The sequence below is a fragment of the Rhinolophus sinicus genome, chromosome 5 (assembly GCF_057876585.1).
Source record: "Rhinolophus sinicus isolate RSI-liver-muscle chromosome 5, RSI-T2T, whole genome shotgun sequence".
In the NCBI taxonomy this organism is placed as follows: domain Eukaryota; kingdom Metazoa; phylum Chordata; class Mammalia; order Chiroptera; family Rhinolophidae; genus Rhinolophus; species Rhinolophus sinicus.
The window spans coordinates 78,374,624-78,396,453 of NC_142505.1; the positions used below are offsets into that span (position 1 = coordinate 78,374,624).

The 21,830-nt window shown below is 48.2% G+C and overlaps 1 protein-coding gene across 1 annotated transcript; it reads right to left on the reverse strand.

Annotated features, from left to right (window-relative positions):
- Nucleotides 1-286: 286 nt before the first annotated feature.
- TIFAB (TIFA inhibitor) lies at nt 287-4,022 on the reverse strand. The gene is given in 3 exon segments (XM_019740212.3): nt 287-1,607; nt 1,610-1,764; nt 3,663-4,022. Coding segments are annotated over 2 exon segments (567 nt in total). The 5' UTR covers nt 1,755-1,764; nt 3,663-4,022; the 3' UTR covers nt 287-1,185.
- Between the last annotated feature and the right edge of the window lie 17,808 nt (nt 4,023-21,830).

Genomic DNA, 21,830 nt, shown 5'->3' on the forward strand with positions numbered 1-21,830 from the left:
AGTGGAGAGTGTTGAAGGCCTTGTTGGAGGTGGTTAGAGACCTCAGGATGTGATCCAGCCAGGGTCTAGGATGATGGCGACCATCTGTTTGTAGGACCCTCCCCTCCTTACACAGGGGAACGTTGTTTCTAAACCACACTCCTAATCACCCCCTCCTCCCCCACTGCCCCAGAATGGCTTGGAGAGTGGCTGCTTCTGCTCTGCTTCTCTGTTCACTGAGAAAACTATCCCACCCTTGGCCTGCCTGACGCCCTACTAGCCCCTTATTTGGAAAGACCACCTCATCCCATTGGTATATGACCCACCCTAAGTGAAATAACTGCTGGGCTGAATTCTTCTAACACAAGCTCTCAAGCCACTTTCTCATAGAATTAATCCAGAAAGAGCCCAGTGTTCTGGGAAGCCATCCTTCCCTGAAGACCTGTGCCCTCTGGTCAGCCAAGGCTTTGATTCAGAAGTGACAGAGAGTGAGGGTGAGGATGATGATGGTGGCAATGAATTTCCAGAAAGGCCCAGCCTCTAGCTCTCCATGCCCAGGATGTCCCGAGCTCGGCTTGCATCCCTTCCAGAAATGTGAGCCCCACCTTTCCAATTTCCTCTTACACCTCTTCTTTATTTCCCGCCCCGGCCTCTGCGTGACAACGTGGTGTGCATGCAGCCATCTGGGGATCAGGGAATCCTATTGGGTATGCCAGCTTAATGAAATACTTCAGTTTATTAAACACAGGCTTCCCTAAGCCAGAGTGCCTGTGAGTATTTGAAAGCCCAAGGTAACCCCCAGCTACCACAAACGTAATTGTTACATGTGTCCATGCATTCCTGGAGCAACCTCAAACTCCGGCTTTTAAGCAGCACACAGAATTAGCAACATAAAGTAACTCCTAGTTAGACAAGACTGGGAAATGTGGGGAAATGTTGAGAGGGGCTTCTAGAGGCCCTTGGGGCCTCTAAAAGTATATGAAGTTACCATTACCTTGTAGCTCTGGAACCGCGAAGGGCGCTACCCCCACCCCAGGCTGTTCCTGTTTGCAGAATCAGTTCATTATTAGCCAGGCAGGCCTTGCTTGTCAACGTCGCATCGCATGATGTACGTAGCTCAAATATTTCAAGTCCTGTTTCAGCCAAGGCGTGCTCTCTGCAGCGGCGGGGCGAGCAGAGCATGCCGTCTGCGGGCTCCCTCTGGAGCTATATTTTTGTTCCTCCTCCAGGGCTTGGCTGTCCCCAGTCTAGAAAGGGCCATGGAGAAAGTCCAGGTGACCTGGAGCCCGCTGCTCTGAACCCAGGGCAGGCAGCGCCCGGGGGGATATCTTCCCATTCATCAGTCTCTTCCGCCTGGGGCCTGTAAATCAGCGGGGAGGGACTGACATGGAAACAGCAGACAAAGTGCTCCAGGGAGGGGCCTCCTTCTATGCGGACCACCATCTGCACACCGGAGAAGGCGACCCTGTTGACGGGACTCAGGCCGACCTGTTCCAGGAACCTCAGGGTCAGCCCGTTGACCCACACGCAGCCCCTGCGACTCAGGGCCTTGAGGCTGAAGGCCAGCACATTGCTGCCCATCTCCCGGTAGGGCTCCAGGGACAGGTGTTGGCGAGAGAGGCGGGGAGCTGCAGCTGGAGGTGGGCTTCTGAGCTGCGCCCTACCAGCAGTGGGCTGATGTCATGCTGCATTCGAGGTGGGACGGTGGTGAAAATGGCTGGGTCCTTTGTGGGGTGGTGTAGGCTCACCTGTAGGACCGTGTGGGGTCTCTCCATGGACGGGAACCTGAGAAAGATGGAACACAGACACAGAGGTGGGCTTGGAGCCAAACACACCTCTGACTCCCTGAGCCCAGACACTCTGGCCCACCTCAGGAACCCCGGACCATCTCCAGGTGAACAGAGCCAAGGACTGACCGTGGACACTGTTATCCTGGTCAATCCAGGATGGAGGAACCAAGGCCCACTGGTTCTAGCCCCAGCTTCATCTCTCCTGTGCTCTGTGAGTGGGGCATGCCACCCACCCTCTCTGAATTTTAGTTTTCTTCTCTGTAATATAGGTAGGTCTGTCCTTATCTATGCAGAATATAAGGCATTCCAGATCGCAGGGTGAGGTTTTGGTCATTTGGGGACAATTTGGCGCTGCTTCATGGAAAGGGCAGGACAGACAGACAGGATTCACCTTCCTTGTATCCGACAGGCACACAATGAACCCTGGCTAAGCCTTCCTCTGACCAGCTGTTGGGGTTAAGCAGATGTGAGAGGAGAACAAGTACTGACACTCCCAAGCACGCAGCTGGGGGGAGAGACAGGAGCTTCTAGCATCAGGCGTATGAAGGGAAGCCCCGCCTGCTCTGGGGAGATCAGAGAGGCTGCCTGGAAATCCGAGGAAGAATAAAAACAACTACCACATTCCAAGTACTTCTTATGGGAAGCCAAATGTTTCTGGGCCTGAATGCCTCAAGCATCCCACCCTCACTGTCTGGGGCAGAAGACATCCTGATGAAGAAGGTCTCTCGCTCAAGAGCAGATCGGGCTCCATGGAGAGCAACCGGCAGTATCTGCCACAGTGTGAAACACACTCTGTTTGTCCCAGCAACTCCATCTCCTATAATTTGTCCTTTAGAATCTCACTGGCACATATGGCAAGGCCACTTGCCACGGTCAGCTTTGTTCCTACATGGATTTGAGGAACACAAATTCTCTACCACAGCCACCAACTCCGTGTGGCCCAGGACCTGCCCCCACCTGCAGTAGGAGCCAACTTTCAACAGGGCTGAGTGCATTGAAACCACTGATTATACACTTTCCCAGCACCAGGCTTTTGCTTACACTCTTTTTCCTACTAAGAATGTATCTTCCATCCCAAACTCTGTGTCCAGACCCTGCTCTTCCTTAAAGGCCTGGTTCAAACATGACCTCTTTTATGAAGCTCTTTTCCTCTCTCTGCCCTTGGACCGTCACAACAGGGAGACTCCCCCTGGGCAACTGGCCCAGCACCCTTTCGGTCCATCTTTGCACCACACGTCAGAGTTCTGTGTCCTTGTCCTGTCCTCCCTGTGCCACTCTGCTCCTGTCTCCTGAAAGCCTCCTGAGGGCAGGGTGTGGTCTGAGCTGCCACACTGCCCTGTGTCCCACTGCCCAGTGCAGACCGAGCCTGGCTATAGCAAGTGTCTGGGTTGGCGGCGGGGGGCAGGGGGGTACATTTGCCAAATGGCTAAATGAGGAGAAGCTCACATACATAAAATCACATTTAGATATGCCCCAAATTGGACTCTGGTTTTAAAGGCTGTGGAACAGGGAGCCTGTCACATGTGGTACAGGCTCAATGTCCCTCTGAGCCGCCCCCCCGCCCCCATGACCCTCTGCCCTTCCTGCCTATGAATGAAGCTGGCTAATGGTAAGGACCTTCCAGTCTGATGCTGAGGGGTGGGCCTCTCAGGACACCCCTTTTCCCTAACACACACACACACACACACACACACACACACCCCTCCATCCATATCCCCCTCTGGCCCAAACCTGCGGAAAGCCTCTTCCTGAGGTGTGTGATGTAAGCTAGGCCCAGGGCAGCTGGGCTGGGTATCCAAGTCCTCAGGTCTGGCCAGAAACTCAGCGTCCACTCTTAGGAACCAATCCCAATCACTCAGAAAGAAGGGTCCACCCCTGCTCCTGTGACCTTACTCTCTGCTCCGCTGAGCACTCCAGAGATGACAGAAACCCCCACCACAGCAGGCACGTCTTCTATCTCCAGGACCCCAGCTGTTCTGGGGAAGCAGAAACACAGGCCTGCCAATGCTGCTTCTAGGAAGACAGGAGGAAGACACTCTGGGGTGTGTGCTCTCAGCCTCAGCGGCCTCCTCCCCTCACTGTGGTTTCAAGTCCCTCTGTCCTCCACCTCCCTTACTGGCAAGGGCACATCTGGCTCTGGCACTATAGCTGTGAGCTTTCAGGAGGAAGTGGATCCAGGCTGGGGCGCTTCTGGGGATGGCAATTATGGCTGTGGTTCAGGGATGTGATGTGTCAGAGGCCTCAACAGTTTTGTTGCTTTCTTCCTCTTTCCCCTTTAGGAAAGAAAATGGAAGTGTAATTTCCTATTGCAGAAGTACAACCCCACGGCTGAGAGGTTGAGAAACCCCAGCCTGGGACCCCTGCTAGGAGAGGCCCTCTGACAGATGGTTTCCCTCCTGGGTTTCAGCTCAGCCAGTCTCTATGGCTCGTCCCCAGAAACCCTGACATCTGTGTCCAGGATATCAGCAACGTCCCTCTTCTCCCCTGACAGTCGCGTGGGGGCAAAGCACCCCAGGCCTGTTAGAAAGGAGAATCACTTTGGACACAGGGTCAGTGGGGGAAGCCACCACTGCATATGGAAGACTGTGAAGACAGCATTATGGCTGGACTCGGGGTGGCTGAGGGAGCTGTGGGCAACGTAGCAGTCCCTTGAATGTGTTGAGAAAAGGCAGGGCCTCAGAGGAAGGGAGAAAACAGCCACTCACACAGGGTGGCCTCTTCTGCAGGAGGACAGCTAGAAAGCCACCTTCCATGTCCACCACTCCTGGGCTCTGCTGGCCTCTGAGGGCAGTCTGGAAGATAGATGTTTGTTTAGCATTATGGGCTCTGGCTGTGCTGGAAGTAACCAAATGTCATGATAGTGCTAATTCTTCACCTGGCACAGCTCTTTATAGTTTACCAGTATGTTTATATTGCCTCCATTGTACCCACCAACCACACAGGCTGGCGATAGACATGTGCCCATCTTATACAGGGGGCAATTGAGGCCATAAGAGGGACAGAGCCTGGCTCAAGGCCCCAGCATGAGCTAGGAGTATAATGCTTCCTCTTTTCCCAATAAAACCCCACCCTGGGACTCTTGGAGGGTGTACAGGTGAGGGGTGCAGGCCAGGCCATAGCCATCAGCTGGCAGGTGCTTCCCTGCTCTGCCTCACTGTCCCCCAGCCCAACGCTTACTCATGCCTCATGAGTGACCCTTGTGGTCCCAGAGGTCTCAGCAGGTCACACCCCCAGAGGATAATTGAATTTAAGCCCTTCTGGGTACTATTCAGGGCTCCTAGCTTGCTTCCTCTATTCTGAGCATTTAAACTCTAGTAGGTGGCTTAGTAACTAAGGAGAAAAAACAGAGAACTCTGAAAACAGTTACCTGTCCCTCCCTGCCACAGCCAGTGAGACACTGTCACTGAGGCTCCCCTAGGAGACCAGCCTCCCCCAGAGATGCCAACTGTATCTGCCCCTGGAGCAAAGCAAGCATTAAGCAAAAACTGGAAACAACACATGTCCACTAACAGGAAAATGAATAAACAAATTATATAATATGTAACAAAACACTACAATAAAAATGAGAATGAACTAATGACCCACACAACGTAGACGAATCTCAAAACCATACGTGGAGCAAAAGAAACCAGGCACAAATTATGTAGACTGTATGATTCTATGAAACACGAGAACAGGCCAAACCAGCCTGTGGTAATAAAGGTCAGAATATTGAGTTATCTCTGCAGAGAGGTGTTGACTGGTGTATTGGTTTTCCTAGGGTTGCCATAAAAAAGTACCACACACTGGGTAGCTTAAACAACAGAAATTTATTGTCTCGTCATCCTGGAGGCCAGAAGTCCAAGATCATTTCAACAGGGTTGGTTCTTCCTGAGGGTTGTGAGAGAGACTCCTCCAGGCCTCTCACCTAGCTTCTGTTGGTCTGCTGGCAATCTTTGGCCATCCTTGGCTTATAGAAGCAGGACCCTGATCTCTGCCTTGATCCTTACATGGCATTCTCCCTGTATGCAGTGGTGCTAGTAGCAGCATTTCAGGCATGCTGATTGTCTGAGGGAGAGAAGCCAGGTGCATGCGGGGCAGCTAGGCTAGACCCCAGGGCTCTTGCTGGCAACATACCCCGTCTCAGTGAATGACTGATGGATAACCAGAAGCCACTCTGAGGTGCTTCCAGGCCTGCAAACGCACATGGGGCTGAGTCTGCTGAGTTTAAGTGTTACTAAGGGGAGAAAATCCCCTTTCCAGGTCTCTCAAACAGGGTTATTTTCCCATTTGGTGTCACGAGGCCAATTACGAAACTCAAATGAATGCAAGCTTTTATTCCATAGCCAGAGAATGGAGAAGCAGGAGCGCAGCTCTCAAAGCAACTTCTTGCCCCTTAGAGGTTGAGAGGTGGTCTAAATAGGACAGCAGAAATGAAGGGGAGGTTTAGGGAAATAGGCAGGAGGAATATTCACGGGTTTGGGGAGGAAGGGAAGGGGAGGGGCCGTGGCTTTCTCAGGATCAGGGTTGCATTCCTTTTGTTCCTTTGTGGTCTCTTCCGGCACTGTCATGCAATTGTCAACTGTCATGACACTGGTACATGTGTTATTTAACGTGAAGATTATATTGTAATGAGCTTTTAAAATCTTTTGGAGGTCATTTAGGCAGACATCTTGGTTTCAGCTAGTCTTGACAAGTTCTTAACAGCTGACCTGGTCTCAGAGATACCGTGTTCCCTCCAAAATAAGACCTAATTAGAAAATAAGCCCTACTATGATTTTAAGGATGATATCCCCTGAACATAAGCCTTAATAAGTCATTTGGAGCAAACCTTAATATAAGGCCAGGTCTTATTTTCAGGGAAACATGGTAGATGGAGTTAGAACAAGGGAGAGGTTCAGCCAGGCCTCTTAGGCCTTCAAGCAGGCCCTACATGCCTGTCACGGGGTAACAGAAGGTGGCTGGCCATGTTCCGGAGCCTTTCCTCTCTGCCCATCGGTCTCCCTAGCCCAGGCTGCCTAGTCAGCTCCATGTCTCTGAACCATGGAAAAGGGCCGCCTCCTCAGGGCTCCCCACGCGCACTGCCTTCCAGTCTCGATGATACGCAGATGTCCCTGCCCTCCAGGAGAGAAGGGCACTGGGCCATAGGCAGACGACTGGCAGGGGCTCTGTTCCCCCGAGGTATATGACCTTGGGTGAATCCTGTCCTCCTCTGGGACTTAGTTTTCCTCCCTTGGGAGTGGGACACCCCCTCCCCGCTGCCCCTTGCAACCATGTCTCAGTGAGTGGGCAAAAGAGATGTATTCATGACCCCTGTGGAACCTGGTTCAAAGCTGTTCCCAGCAAGAGGGAGAACTGAAACAGCCAGGGAATTCATCTGTCAAGAGGAAGTCCTGCCCAGGCTGCATCTTCCACAGCCCAGGAGGAAGTCCTGCTGGCAACTGGCTGGCAGTCCCTGAGGGGCGGGCGAGAGCAGCGGGAGTGGAGGTGCTGGGTTTGTTCTGCTTGGCCCCCTCGTTTGGGACAGCCTCCTCCAGTTGGTGCTGGGACCTGGGGAGTGTGCATCATAGAGCAAATGTGCCCCATCATGTGCTCCTTGGGGAACTCAGAGACAGAACAACAGCTTCTGGGGCTTCCTACAGTGGTGGGCAGGTGAGACTCAGGTCGGAGGCCTGGCTCCTTCTTACAGCAACTATGTGACCTCAACAAGTTACTCAGTCTCTCTGAACCTGATTTCTGCTCTGTAAAATGAGGGTAATTTTTGGTGTGTGAGGGCTAAAAGAGATGTGTGCCAAGTGCCAAGAACACGGCGAGAAGTTGATGAATGAGGATTGCTCTTGGCAGAACCTTTAACAGCAGAAGAGAATGAGGAGGTATCCTGGGGAGAGGGGCTTGCAGAGCAGACTGACAGCCTGCACAAACCCCAAGTTCTCAGAAGGCCCTAGGTTTTGCTTGGAATAAACATAATTTTGGAGTTGAAGACATAATTTGCATGAGTTTAAATAAATTCCACTTTTAACAATAATGAGGTAAAAAGGATGCTCTAGGAAGAATCTCCAGGTTATTGTGGGGGATGTGGCCCTAACACAGGAGGAGAAGGCTGGCTACCCATTAGGAATATAAGGAAGCTGAGATTTGCAGCTGCTAGTCAACTAGCCCAAGGTCACATGTCTGGGAAGTGCCAGAACCAGGACTTGGAGCTGGGCTTATGCATGACTCTATGATGCCTTATGGGTCGTGCTCTCTGGAGCCCAGCTGCCCGCCTTCTCCAAACACATACACTCAGCACAGAGTGGGACCAAACACATACACTCAGCACAGAGTGGGAGCCTTCTTTCAACCCACCAAGCCAGTACAGTTACCCTTTCTCCCATGTGCTGATGGCCTGTGGCCACCAGGTGGCAGCATCCCTAAACCCAGGGGTCACCTCTTTAGGGTGGAAGTGGAGGACCGTGAAAAAGTCTGGTGGAGACATTCTTGGGACAGCTGGGAAAGGGAGCATGAGGAAGGCCAAGTTCTCAGAGAGTCCTTGCTTCTCTGACCCAAATGCCCTGAAATGGCCCAAGCTGAATCCACAGCTAACTTCGCTAGAGGACACCAGCTCATGGAGCACGGAGATAAACCAGTAAGCTGTGAGGACCAGCGGTTCCAAGCACCGGTGCTGGGACAGACAGGCTCAGGAAGGTTAAGTCACGTACCCAAGGACACAGACTTAGCACGCAGGACAGCCAGGACGAGAAGCCAGGTTTGCTCCCTCACCTGTAAAATGGAGTAACAGCGATCCTTTCCAGGGAGGGGGCGCCAAGTGAGGAAATGCATGCAAAGCACTTAGCCTAGGCCAGGGCCTCCTGTGTAGTTAGCGTTAAGACTATGGATGGAACGGTTGTTGCTATGATCATCGGGACAGAATGCTTCCTGCCGCCATTGAGCTCTCAAGTAAGAAAAAGAGCACCTGTGGCTCATGGAGATAGGTGCTGTGAGAGAGGACACACAGGACTGTGAACCCAGGAAGGCACTTAATGCACTGGAGAGAGGCTGGGGGGGGGGGGCACCAAGGAGGGCTTCCTGGAAAAGGGGACACCTATACTGATTCCTGTAGGATGACTAGGAGTTGGCCAGATGGAACTTATAGTCTGTGGGATGGTGCATGGTGGAGGAAGATGAGTCAGATATCCACCTTCTGGAAATGGCTCTGCCTCACATGCTCTGTAAGCTAATAAGAATGATAACAGGAATGGTTTTTGAATTTTAAAACAACAATAACATATTGCCATTTAGTGAGTCCTTATTGTATTCTGTGTCCTGTGCTAAGCCTTTATGTGAATTGTCTTCTTTAATGCTCATAACTCTGAGATGTTCCCATATTGATCCTATTTCACAAATGAGAAAACCGACGCAAGACTACGTAAGTAACTTACTCAAGACCACCCCATAATTCATTGCAGAGTTGTATCTCAAACCCCCCTCTGATCTTCAAAATCTTACCCTGAACTTCTGTGCCCTATGACTCCAAGGGGCAAGCCCTTTCCCCTCCTTGGGTCTCAGGTCCCCACCTTTTTTTGATGACTGGGCTGGGCTGGGTGATCTCTTAGGGTTTGACCATCTACACTGTCCTGACCAGCGCCCAAGTGGAAAGCAAGTGGCTCTCAGAGGTGGCCCTGCTTGCTTCCTCCCGCGGTGCTCCTCCCTTAGTGCTGGCGGGCCTCCTTGCAGAGGTGGAGCTGGCCAGCGTGACCTGGGTGGACTCCATCTGCTGAGGGGCAACAGATGGTGAGAGGAAGATGCCTCAGGAACTGCTGCCATTCTGGCCCACGCTCCCTCCCCTATTCCAGGGGTCCTTGCTAAGTTTAATTTAATTATTGTTGTAAATTCTTAATATATGTCCATTTCACTTACTGCTGAATCCACTAATGCCCAGATACCTGACTAATGCCTGAGGCAGTCCTGGGGACGGTATGCCTAGGAATTCTGCAGGCCTTATGGCTCTTACCTTAGAGGGTAGTCAGGCCACCCAAAGCTGGTACCCGGAAGCCAGCAATTAACTCACACTTTTGACTTCTTTTTATCCACTGAGCCAAAGAGCTATTGCTTAGGTTGCTCTCCTAGCCCATGTGCTGTCCCCTCTACCTTCACCTACAGCATCCAGTGCAAAAAGGCCCAGAAAGCAGGGAGGGGGCCTTTGTGGGGAGCCCAGCCTCAGCTCCACTATGGACATGCTTCATGGCAAGTCACTTTGCCTCTCTGGGCCTCAGTGTCTGCATCTGTAGACTGGGGTAATCATGGCTGTCCAACCTCTGTTGTCTTATAGCCAATGTCTTCATTCAACACTTTGAAAAGGGTCAGCTTTCACTTGGTCAAAAAGATTTGCCAAAGGCTTCTTTCATTTTCAGTCTAAAACCCATATTGAAGAAACACAGCTTAGTCTTTTTTAAAGAATGAAGCTGAACAGGAAAGATGGCCTCAAACACAGCACAGCACACATCAAACATGGACTTTTTTGTCTCTAATTAAGTGCAGTAAAAGCCTAGTGTAAATATTTCTAACCGAAATTTGGGAATACAGTGTATTCTATAATTAGTGGGTCTTCAAAGGCGGATTTTTAACATGCCATGAAAAACTCTGTGTGTGAGGGAGTGTAGGTGGTTCGCGGTGCCTCATAGATCTCCATACAAACCTGATATCATGTTTCCCCAAAAATAAGACCTAGCCAGACAATCAGCTCTAATGTGTCTTTTGGAGCAAAAATTAATATAAGACTTAGTATTATATTATATTATATTATATTATATTATATTATATTATATTATATTATATTATATTATATCTGGTCTTATATTATAGTAAAATAGACCAGGTCTAATATTAATTTTTGCTCCAAAGACGCATTAGAGCTGATTGTCCGGCTAGTTCTTATTTTGGGGGAAACACGGTAGCAGCGGGAGGAGGAGAAATAACTGTTCCTTTGCAAATAGTTACCTTTCTAAAAAATGTGGTAAATGCACATAACATGACATTTACCATTTTAAGTGTATATTTCAGCAATGTAAAGTATATTCACAATGTTGTGCAACCGATATTCAGAACCTTTTTCATCTTGCAAAACTGAAGCTCTAGATCCATGAAACAGCTCCCCTTTCTCTCCCTCCCCCAGCACCTGGCAACCACCATTCTACTTTTTGTTTCTGTGAGTTTGACTACTCTAGATACCTCATGTAAGTGGAATAATATAGTATGTGTCCTTTTGTGACTGGATATTTCACTTAACATAATATTTTTAAGGTTCATCCTGTTGTAAATGTGTCAGGATTTCCTTCCTTTTTAAGGCTGAAAGCTATGCCATTGTATGTATGTAACACATTTGGTTTATCCACTTACCTGTCGATGGACACTGGTTTGCTTCCACCTTTTGGCTATGGTGAATGATGCTGCTATGAATATGGTTACAAATACCTGTTAGGTTTCTTGCTTTCAATTCTTTGGGATATATACCCAGAAGTGGGATTTCTCGATCATATGGTAATTCTATTTTTAATTTTTTGAGGAACTGCCATATTATATTCCACAATGGTTGTCTTTTTTCCATTCCCACCAGCAATGCACAAGGGTTCCAATTTCTCCACATCCTCGCTAACACTTGTTACTTTCCAGGTTTTTTTGATAGTATCCATTCTAATGGATATGAAGTGCTATCTCACTCTGGTTTTGACTTACATTTCCCTAATGATTACTGATGTTGAATATCTGTTCATATGCTTGTTGGCTGTTTGTATTTCTTCTTTGGACAAATGTCTACTTAAGTCCTTTGCCCATGTTTTAATCGAGTTAGTTGTTTTTCTGCTGTTGGGTTGTAGGGGTTCTTTATATATTCTTTATATATAGGATTTACATACACTTTCTCCTATTCTATATGTTGCCTTTTCATTCTGTTGATTGTGTCCTTGGACGCACAGAAGTTTTTAATTTTGATGTAGTCCAATACGTCTATTTTTACTTTTATTGCCTGTGCTTTTGGTGAAAAGCAAAAGATATCCGGTGACATCCCAGAAATTACTGCTAAATCCAATGTCATGAAACTTTTCTTCTAAGAGTTTTATAATTTGGGGTCTTATATTCAATCTTTAATCCATTTTGATTTGATTTTTGTGTATCACGTAAGGATCAACTTCATGTGGATATCAGTTTTCCTACAAACAGTTACCTTAAGGTAACATTTATGACTGATGGTCACAATTGACCATATTTACCATATTTGGTTAAATAAAATATTTTACATGCCTTGGTTTCAATACGAAACAAAAAGCATTCAAATTCACCTTATAGGTTTCATTACTTTTATGTTCCCATTTTTACATTGTTTAACAGAAATACTCTTCCTTTAGAGCAACACTCCGCAGGCTCAGCAGATTGTGTTGTAACAACATAAATCTCAGGGAGTGTTAGCGGGAAGATCAATGAATCATCCATGCCCCGGGTGCCTTGCCAGGTGCCAGGTCTGCCATTTCCTGCCTGTAAGCTGGACCCTGTGCCACACACTCGCTGCACTTTCCTGGAGTCCCTGATGTCACAGATTTTAAGGGCAAGTGATAGTGGTATTCTCATGTTGTTCTACCATGGGCTTCTATGTAAGGCTGGGGCCAAATGGTCACCATCAAGCAACGTTTTTCGTGAGTTTAGGCGCCAGACTCTGAGCCCATGAACAGAGTTCTGAAGCCCCCCGTATGGTAGACACACAAACCCCAGCGGTTCAAAGTATTTCCAAACTTTCGAATTTGCTCAGAATGTAAGATTCATACTAGAGGCGTGATTCTTTAAATTGTTGGGTAACACCCACGAGGAAAATGAACCCCTGTCTGCAGTGTCACCAGAAATGGGAGTTTGAGGGGCCTGTGCTGTCCACACTGCATGTCCACTCTCTCCAGCCGCTTCTAACACCTCAAGCCACCTCCTGCATCTGGAATAGTCATCGTGAGCTGGAAGAGGACCCAAATTTCCTGGAAAGAATGCTAAATCACAGAGGCTTCTGGTGCCAAGAAAAATAGCCTTGGCTGTGAGCCTCAAATGCCGCCTCAGGAAGCTGCCATTGCTGTGGGTAATACAGTCTGGCTTGATTTTGCCGAAACAAAGGAAACCTTCCATTAATTTGTGTGGATTTGTTTTGCAAAATCCAATTGCCTGCTTTTAATTCTCCTTTACCAATTTAATACAAATCCGGATTTCAAAAACCAGTGAAAGACAGCAGCCTTACCTTGGTGTGAATGACAGAGCCCACACGACCTGCATTTCAGTTTGGGACAAAGAAATGGACTGTGGAGATTTCTGTGTGTGTGTGCAGGAGGGGAACAGGGGCTTTGGTGGTAGGACCGCCCCCGTGTGTACATATGCTCTGAGCCCATGGGGGCTAATAGCTGTCTCCACACACAGAGCAGAACACAGGCTTGCCAGACTTCCCTGCTTTAGGACCTTCCCCCGCATGCCTCCAGAGCTCTAGCTCATTTATTTGTGTTTCCAAGATGGGCTTCTGGACGTCTTCCTAAGGAGCAGGCTGGGCCCAGAGGGAACTGGCCTCCTCTGTACCCAGAGGAGATACATGAGATACCCCTGCCTGCAAGGAGGTCCAAGCCCCTGCAGGAGACAGGCTCTCAGACAAGTACCAGCCAATGGGACCCATGAGGGAGTCCTGACAATGTGCCAAGACCAGCGGCGGGGGGGATAAAGAGGGCTTCTTCAAGGACATGATGCCAAGGTCAAGTCATGAAGAACCAGCAGGAGTTGGTTAAGTTAATAAGGAGAAGCAGCACCCCAAGACGGGGCCGTGCATGAGCAAAGGCTCACCCTGAAGTGTGAGGGAGCCAGAAATGGAGAACCGTGGGAGAAGGGGCAGGCTGCTACTTGCTCAGCCCTCTGCACAGGCACCGGAGGTTCTGCTGTTATCATTGCCCCCAGATCCTCCTATTCTTTCCCTTCAGTCTCTCCCTTGACCCTGTCAAAGCCCCAAAGGCTGGCTGACAATGCAGCATGTTGGCTCTTCATCACTTAGCTTGTTTTCCTGTGTCTACTGTCCTGTTGAGTGTCCCAACTCTTAGGGTACAGCTATAGCCCCTCATAAAGAATATGCAGTTACTGCCCCTAGGATGTGGGAAGCCATCAGAGAAAGAAGGTCCAGCATCCAGCTGTGAAGCCTGGATGGTACCAAACTCAGAGAATCTGCAACCTGAATCTTTGGAAGGCAGTGTGGCTCCGGAGCCGGGTAGATAGAGGTCAGTCCCACCTCCACCACTCATGAGCCAAGTGACTTGGGCAAATCACTGAAGCTCTTAGAGCCTCAGTTTCTCATTTGCAGAATGACGATGGATGAGGATGAAGTGAGATTGAGGTTGTGCATGTAAAGCACAGAGCGAGAAAACATCAGCTAGTGTGAGTATAGACTCCTCACACCTAGATGAAGAGAGGCAAACTGGGGATCTCCTATCTTGTGCTCTCCAGGCTCCAAGGTTTTCCATTCACACTCACACTCACACTCACACTCACATTCATGTTTTTCTCTTCCCTTCACCTCTCTCTCTCTCTCTCTCTCTCTCTCTCTCTCTCTCTCTCTCTGGTATAAAACAGATCTAAAGCAATGGCTTCAAAAAATGCAGGTATATTTCTCTCTTACCTAATAGGCCAGCTGTAAGCAGTCCAGGTCTCCCAATGGTGGCTCTGCAGTGTCAGCCACCTAAGCTCCTTACAACATGTCCCTCTGCTAACCCCAGAGTATTGCACGCATCCGTGTGTCTCCAAATGTGACTCACCATGTCTGCATCACGACCAGGGGGAGTGGGCTGCAGGAAAAGTGCAGAACACATCCTCGTCTTTTAAAGGCGTGACCTGGAAATTGCCCACATCACTTCTGCTCACGCCTGGCCTTAGCCAGTAGCTACACCTAGCTGCATGGGAGGCTGGCTGGCCATGTGCTCAGGGACAAAGTGAGGGCTCTATTATTGTACAAGAAAGACCAGGTATTGGAAAACAATTGAGTCTTCTTCCCCAGCCTGCTAGCATACTCAAGACTTCACGAGTTTGCACCTTACCTAAGCTCACAGCTGGGCTCACCAGCTATAGATTTATTCATGCAGAGGGAGGCTGACTGCTGAGCCAGCACCTCAGACCTGCTTTATTGTCAAGCCTCCACCTTCTTAGAGCGCAGAACAAGGGGACAGCCTAAAAGAGCGGCAGGAGGACTGTGATTTAGCTGTGGGGAAGACTTTCCTGAGAGAGGATCGTGCACCCTAGAAGCAGGTCGCTGTGAAGTGAAGGATGGCTGATGGTCAATCTTTGGGTGCAGAGAGAGGGATGGCTAGAGGGAGGAAGTTTTGTTTTTGAGATTTTTATTTTTCAAGTCAAAATGTACAGTATTTCTCTGAACGTTCTAGTTCTATTCTGGGATGCAGGCTCATGAAGTGAAAGGCTTTTTGCTTGTATTATTTTTATGTAATGTTTTGAAAAGATAATATATTCACATAGCTCATAATTTTTGAAAAGATAGAAAGAAGCAGCATGAAAAGTATCTCTCACCCCTCATAGCAGGAAACCGCTTTAATAAATGTCCTGTGTATCCTTCTTGATATTCTTTGTGAAAGCACAAGCAAACATGAATACATCTTCTAACCATCCCTCCTCTTTTCTAAGCACTGTCTGGTGCTCTGTTTGTGAGGTGTCCTTAAGGCCAGCGGTTCATATTCTCCCTGATGGTTTCTCACTCTTAAATTTTTCTCCCTGTCCTGTTATTTCACAAAACTAGCTTGAGCCATGACAACAAATATTTCATACCCTTCACGCATGACATTTTTCACATATGCTTTACAAATGTGCGTCTTCATTCTGAATTGAATGGCGTGGGAAATATGTCTTTTCCACATGGCCACTAATATAATATAAAGAGCATTTTCTCTTTCCCTCAGCCCCAGGGGGGAACTAGATCATGAAAAGGGAAAAGTGATGAGAAAATGAAAAATCCTGCCTACAGAACTCTCTCTCCGAGTGGTTTTCCAGAGGCTCCCTGGGACTGCGTCACCTCCCGAAGCATAAATCACCAATCAGACCTGGTGAGGCTGTCACCCAGTGGCCCAGTGCATGGTTAGTTCTGTTTGGTGGCCATTTGGCTGCTTGACCCAAAGTGTTCCTGCTGTATAAATGTTGGCCTCTGTCTGCTCTCGGAAGACCTGGCAGAGGGATGGGCACACATGCTATGGGCCTAGCTGTAGCAAAGACAAGACTTGCAGAGCTATGGTGTTTCTAGTTGAACTGTGGTTCAACCATTCGGAGGCAAACCCTACTGCTGACGGGTCTGCCACTGTGGACGGTAGAATGCCTCCAACACCTTTCAATAAAACTCAGGGGCTTTCAGCTCAAACTTGGCAGGCCTTTGCAAGCATTTAGTACAAGCCACGACCTGGCCTGACTGGACACCTGGGATCCCTGGATAAAACACCAGCGCCAGAGATTGGTGAATGCCAGCCTCAGCCTGCCTTTCCTTCCCTCCCTCTCCCCTATCCTCTAACGCACGACACACACAAGTTATTGATAAGTGTGGATCAGAGAAAAGAAATTTCCCCTAATCTCTTGCTCTCAGATATTTAAAAAACCGCCAAGCCCTACTCTCTATAAGAAAGCTTATTGTTTTTTGGGTGCTAGAGGGCACTATTGGGCAACTTTTGTGTGCTCAAAATGTCTTGCATATATATATATAGACTTTGTTTTTTAGAGCAGTTTTAGGTTCACAACAAAATTGAGCAGAAAGTGCAGAAACTTTCCATCTACCGTTACACACAGCCTCCTTCACTGTCAACACCCCACACCAGACTGGTACATGTGTTGTAATCTACAAACCGACACTGACACATCATTATCACTCAGATTCCATAGTTTACATTGGGGTTCACTCTTGGTACATTTTTGGGCTTTTGACAAATCTGTGATAGAGTCGTTTCACTGCCCTAAAAATTCTCTGGGTTCCACCTATTCATCCCTCCCTCCCCACTTATCTTTTTACTGTCTCCATAGTTTTGCCTTTTGCAATCATCCAGTATGTAGCCTTTTCAGAGTAGCTTATTTCACTTCGTAATATGCATTTAAGTTTCTTCTATGTCTTTTCAAGGCTTGATAGCTCATTTCTTTTTAGCACCGAATAATATTCTGTTTTTGGGACATACCACAGTTTATCTACTCACCTACTGGAGGACATCTTGCTTGCTTCCAAGTGTTGGCAATTATGAATAAACCTGCTGTACCATCCCTGCGCAGATTTTTGTGTGGACATATTCTCAACCTATAGGAGCGTGATTGCTGGATTCTTGCCTGTATCTTTAGATGGCAGGATGCTCAGTGAGGTAGGCTGTCCCACAGTCAGTCAGCTCACTGGGACCCCAGCCGAGCCCCTCCCTCTACAGGGCTAGAACGCCCCCCACCTCCCTCCTGCAGAGTCCCCGCTCAGCTCTGCAGTACGTGCAGTCACTGACTCCTGCTAAAGCCTCCCAATAAGGAGAATTTCTGGGAAATTCCTACCCTGGAGAAGCTGGTGAAAAAGAAGCCCTTTCCTGGATATTCTCAATGCAATTCGAGACTTGCTATCACTCTTGGGCCCCAATCTTCTTTTCTCAAGAAGGCCAAGTCTGCTAGTGATTTCAAGGCAGTGTGTAAAGTGTTTGGAGCGTGCACTCGGAGCGTCGCAAACGGCATTTGACCTCACAGCCTCAGGGGCGGTCCTGGAGGTGCCCTGGATCCCGCCGCTGGGTCCGTCTTTTCCTGCCAGTCTGCCAAACTGCCGGTAGATGGCGCTCCGACCCCACTTCATGCTCTAAGATCCCAATGTCCGACTTGCCGGTCTCCGCCAGACTCGCAGGGAGGCGCCCTCACTTTCAGAACAAGAGCCGCTTCTTCAATAGACACTTATGTGACCCGTGGTGTGTGCCGGGTGTTGTGTGCATGGTCCAATGGGGAGGACGAAGTCAATGCAATTTAGTGTGACCATGACTAGGACAGGAGGGTCGGCTTAGGGGCTGGGGGAGCACTTCACTGGTGGCCTTACTCGCTGGGGTAAAGGCTGGAGTTAGGTTCTCATAGGACTGCCCTGGGGGATGTTCGGGACCACGCACCGCCAGACACACAACTGGGGCTCAAGAAATGAAGAAGAGTAGACGAGGGCTTTCCGGAGGCTGCGTGGAGAGCGGACATGAGCGGACATCGGTGGCCCTGAGGGCAGCACCAGAAGTAGCAATAGCGGCAGTGTGGATGTTTCCTGGGGACTTTTTAGCTCCTTAGAATTTCTTGATGGCGCTCTGGGCACCCTCTCCGAAGCTGCTGTCTCCCCAGGTTTGAGGGTGTCCACCACAGCCAGGCCTCGGGGCTGTTCCCAACCCTCGAAGAGCGATCCAGCCGCCGTGGAGGGGCTTGGGTTGACAGCAAGGAGAAATACTGTCCTCATTCAGTCTCCGTCATGTGGCCGGCACTATACTAGGCACAGTTCCCTGTATTATCCTCACAATAACGCTTTCAGGAGACATTATATTCTTTGTTAGGCAGATGGAATCATGATGGTTCAGAGAAGGAAAGTCTCAGACCCAGGTGTACACCAGGTGAGTGGCAGATGAGGAGTTGTGTTATTGGCACATGAAATGGGGCGCTGGGGGGGACTAGTGTCATCCATCCCCCTTTGCTGGTGCTGGACAAGGGGCCTGTTTGTGGTCATATGAGTACAGAGCCAGCCATTACCTCTTCTTGAGCCTGGCCAGCTCCTGACCACATGCACCATCAAGCTGTCCCTGACTCAGGCCCCAGACAAGCTCTGCTTTATCACCTGGCCACCTGGCTGCCCAAATGCACGCTTCTGGGGGCCAGAGAGCACAGAGAGCAGAGGGTAGGGGGAGGAGGTCCTGGGGGAGGTGTCCTCTCAGGACTACAGCCCTTCCTGTCCTCCTATAGGACATGGGTCACCTGACCCACGTTGGAGGGGCTCCTGTCTTTACACTTTCCTGGCCCTGGTTCCTAGTTGAAGTTCTGTGTACGGCCTGATTTGAGTGCAAGTCAACCAATAATGACCACAACTCACTCCATCTCTAAACCCCAGTCCCAAGCAACTTCTCAAAGCCAGCCCCTTGAATACTCTCCCAGCCGTGCTTGATCCCCAGTCTCTTTTTTCTTCCTTCAAATAGTTCATTATTTTGCATGGAGATTTTGCTTTTCTTTGACTTTCTTTTCTTCATATATAACCTGATAAAAAGGGCTCCGTTATTTCAGAATATATTCTGGGCCCTATTCTGTGCTCAATTACACACCATCTATAGTTGATTTTCATGAAATTTAAATGACAAAGAGGGACGCTTATGTCATTTCTTCCTTATAAAAATACACCCTTGAAATCCTCTCTCATTGGAAAGCTGCAGCGTGTCCGCAGTTTAACAGCTTGCGTGTTGTGTTTATGTGCTCCCTCATTAGAAGTGCATGCAGAGTGAGGTATGTCCTGGTAACAAGAGCTCAATTCGCGTTCACTGTCCCCACGTGGAAACAGACTGCCTGGAATCCCAGGACGCGGCAGCATTTGATGGTCTCTGCAACAGTGTCAGGCCAGGGCGACCTGAAACAGGGAGGGCTGTGGCTCCAAGGAGAGCGTGTGTCGTCAGGGGTCCAGGAATCTGCAATGAACCAGATGGGATCTCTCAGTGGCAAGACATTAAACCCCAGACTAGACTTACTACTCATGAGCCCCACATGGCAGTTGGCAACTTGAGGGTCTGAATGCTTAATAGCCCAGGTGGAAGAAGGGTCCTGAAAGCTTGACCAACGTCCTGGAACTGAAGGTGGTGGCTAAGAAACAAGAAGGTTTGATGGGACCCCTTTAATGGGGCTCCTCTGTTAACTATGGAGCAATGATATTTGACGTCCAATTTTAAATTTCCTCTTCTGGATTTAATTCCCCATGTGGGGCCTGGCAGAGAGGAAGGAACGAAGGGAATGTGTGCCAAGATGGTTGGCTGCCAAGGGCTGGTGATAGAGGAGGAATCTGGACGTATGGAAGAGGGGGTGCTGTCCCAGATCTCAGCCTTCATTCCTTGCATCCCAAAGCCCACTGCCTCTCTCCCTCCAGGAGGGACTCTTCACAGAGAAACCAAAGTGGTTTTCTCCAGACCAAGATCTCAGGGCTCTGGCAGGGGCCCGCTCCCCTCAGGCTCCCTTCCCATAGTAGGAAGACTTGCTTCAGTGTATAAGTTTCACACAAACTTCTTTCCTCTAAGTCTCCTCTCAAGGAAGTTGAGGCAGGAGCCAAGGGGCACCCATAACCAGAGGAGCCTTTCAGGATGACACTCCATGGTCTGGAGATGACCTCCCTGGGCCCAGCCTGTTGCCCTAACTAGCTCTGAGGAGTGAGACTTGGGCTGAGAGAACAGACGGGGGATGTCTGAGAGGAGAAACGCCTGGACAGGGGCCAGGAGCGAGGAAAGTACAACTCAAGTTTGTAAACAGGAAAGAAAGTTTGCAGCTGCTAAGTTTGGAAAAGATAGTGGGAAGTCCCCCAGAAATGAAAATATATGTTGTTGAGGGATTAGGAAAAAACCATAGAACTGTATCCAAAAGCCCCACACTACCTGGTCCCACACCTGGACAACAGTTGTGACAACAGTTAGTAGTTGAGAGTCCAAGCTCTATTAAATCAACAATGATGGAAGAAACTCTAAAATTGAATAAAAATAGAAACAACTGAATCTAATCTGTACTTCCAGTGAACAACATAACCATACAGAAGGAAGAAAAAGAAAAGTAACTCAAGTAACTTTTAAACACAGTACTTTGAATACATACCCTCGTTCTAAGGCAAAAGGAACTGCAAATACTAAACTCTACTTAGAAGGTCTGTTTTTCCCAATTTTCTGGTATTGTAGAATTAAGAAAATGAACGACTATGAAGGTAGTGTTGAGAGTCAGCTTCTCACTGTTGGAGAAGGTAGTAAAAAATATGGAATAGAGGAAGGCTAGGAACAATTCTGTGAGTTGGATTCGAGTTGTAGGATTGAAGGTATCAGAACATAAAAAACATAATATATACATATATAAACAAATATTCATACCTACATGCACACATATATTTCCTAGTACAATGTACAATGAAAAGGTCTAGAAGCAAAAATACCCCAGTTGCAATGAGCACATTTAACCTCTAGATCTTGGTTTCTAAATACCATTTCTTACTAAACAAAAGCACCAAGGCTCCTTGGAGGATGACAGGGGCAGGAAAAGTACAAGATGAGCTTGGAACATCTGTTTTGCTAGAAAAAATGATGGGGACATATAAAAACACCTCAGAAGCCAGCTGAATGAGGCTCCCACAAGTTGTTTCTGGAACAATTTGAACATCAAAACAAATAATGATAATAAGAAAACTATAACCCACTGAATAAAATAAAAATGAGTGAATCCATATTAGTATAAATGAATGGACGATAAATGGGGTAGAAGTGAAAATTTTTCATGCCAAGTAATGAGTGTAGAAAGAATGATGGAGTTAGAAAATTGTCATTTTGAAAACATTAAGTAACGATTTAGGCAAAAATCATCAATGGATGCTAAAACTAATGGGTAAAAGTTTGATGAGGATCAGGATATCGATAGTCTCAAAGCATCTCCTCACAAATTACCTATTAATTGGAAAGGAAAAAGAGTACCTTTACAATGGAGAGTCCTGGGAGATATCACTCAGTCAAGTGATTAAAGTTAAAATCACCAATAATGGGACAATGCAACACCAAATACCTCCTCGTATGGTGCACTGAGAAGAACACATCACTTCTGTGGTGCTCCTGTCAAAATGTAAAACCTGAATCTGAATCAGAAAAGTCTATACGGAGGGACATTATACAAAATAATTGGCCTGTACTCCCCCAACATATCAAGGTCATGAAAAATAAAGAGAAGCTGAAGAATAATTACAGATTAAAAGAGATGAAAGAGACGTGATAACCAAAAGCAATGTGTGGTTCTAGATTGGGTCCTGACTGGGGGGAAAAACAGGTAAAGAAGACATTATTAGGTCAGCTGGAGAAATCTGAATAC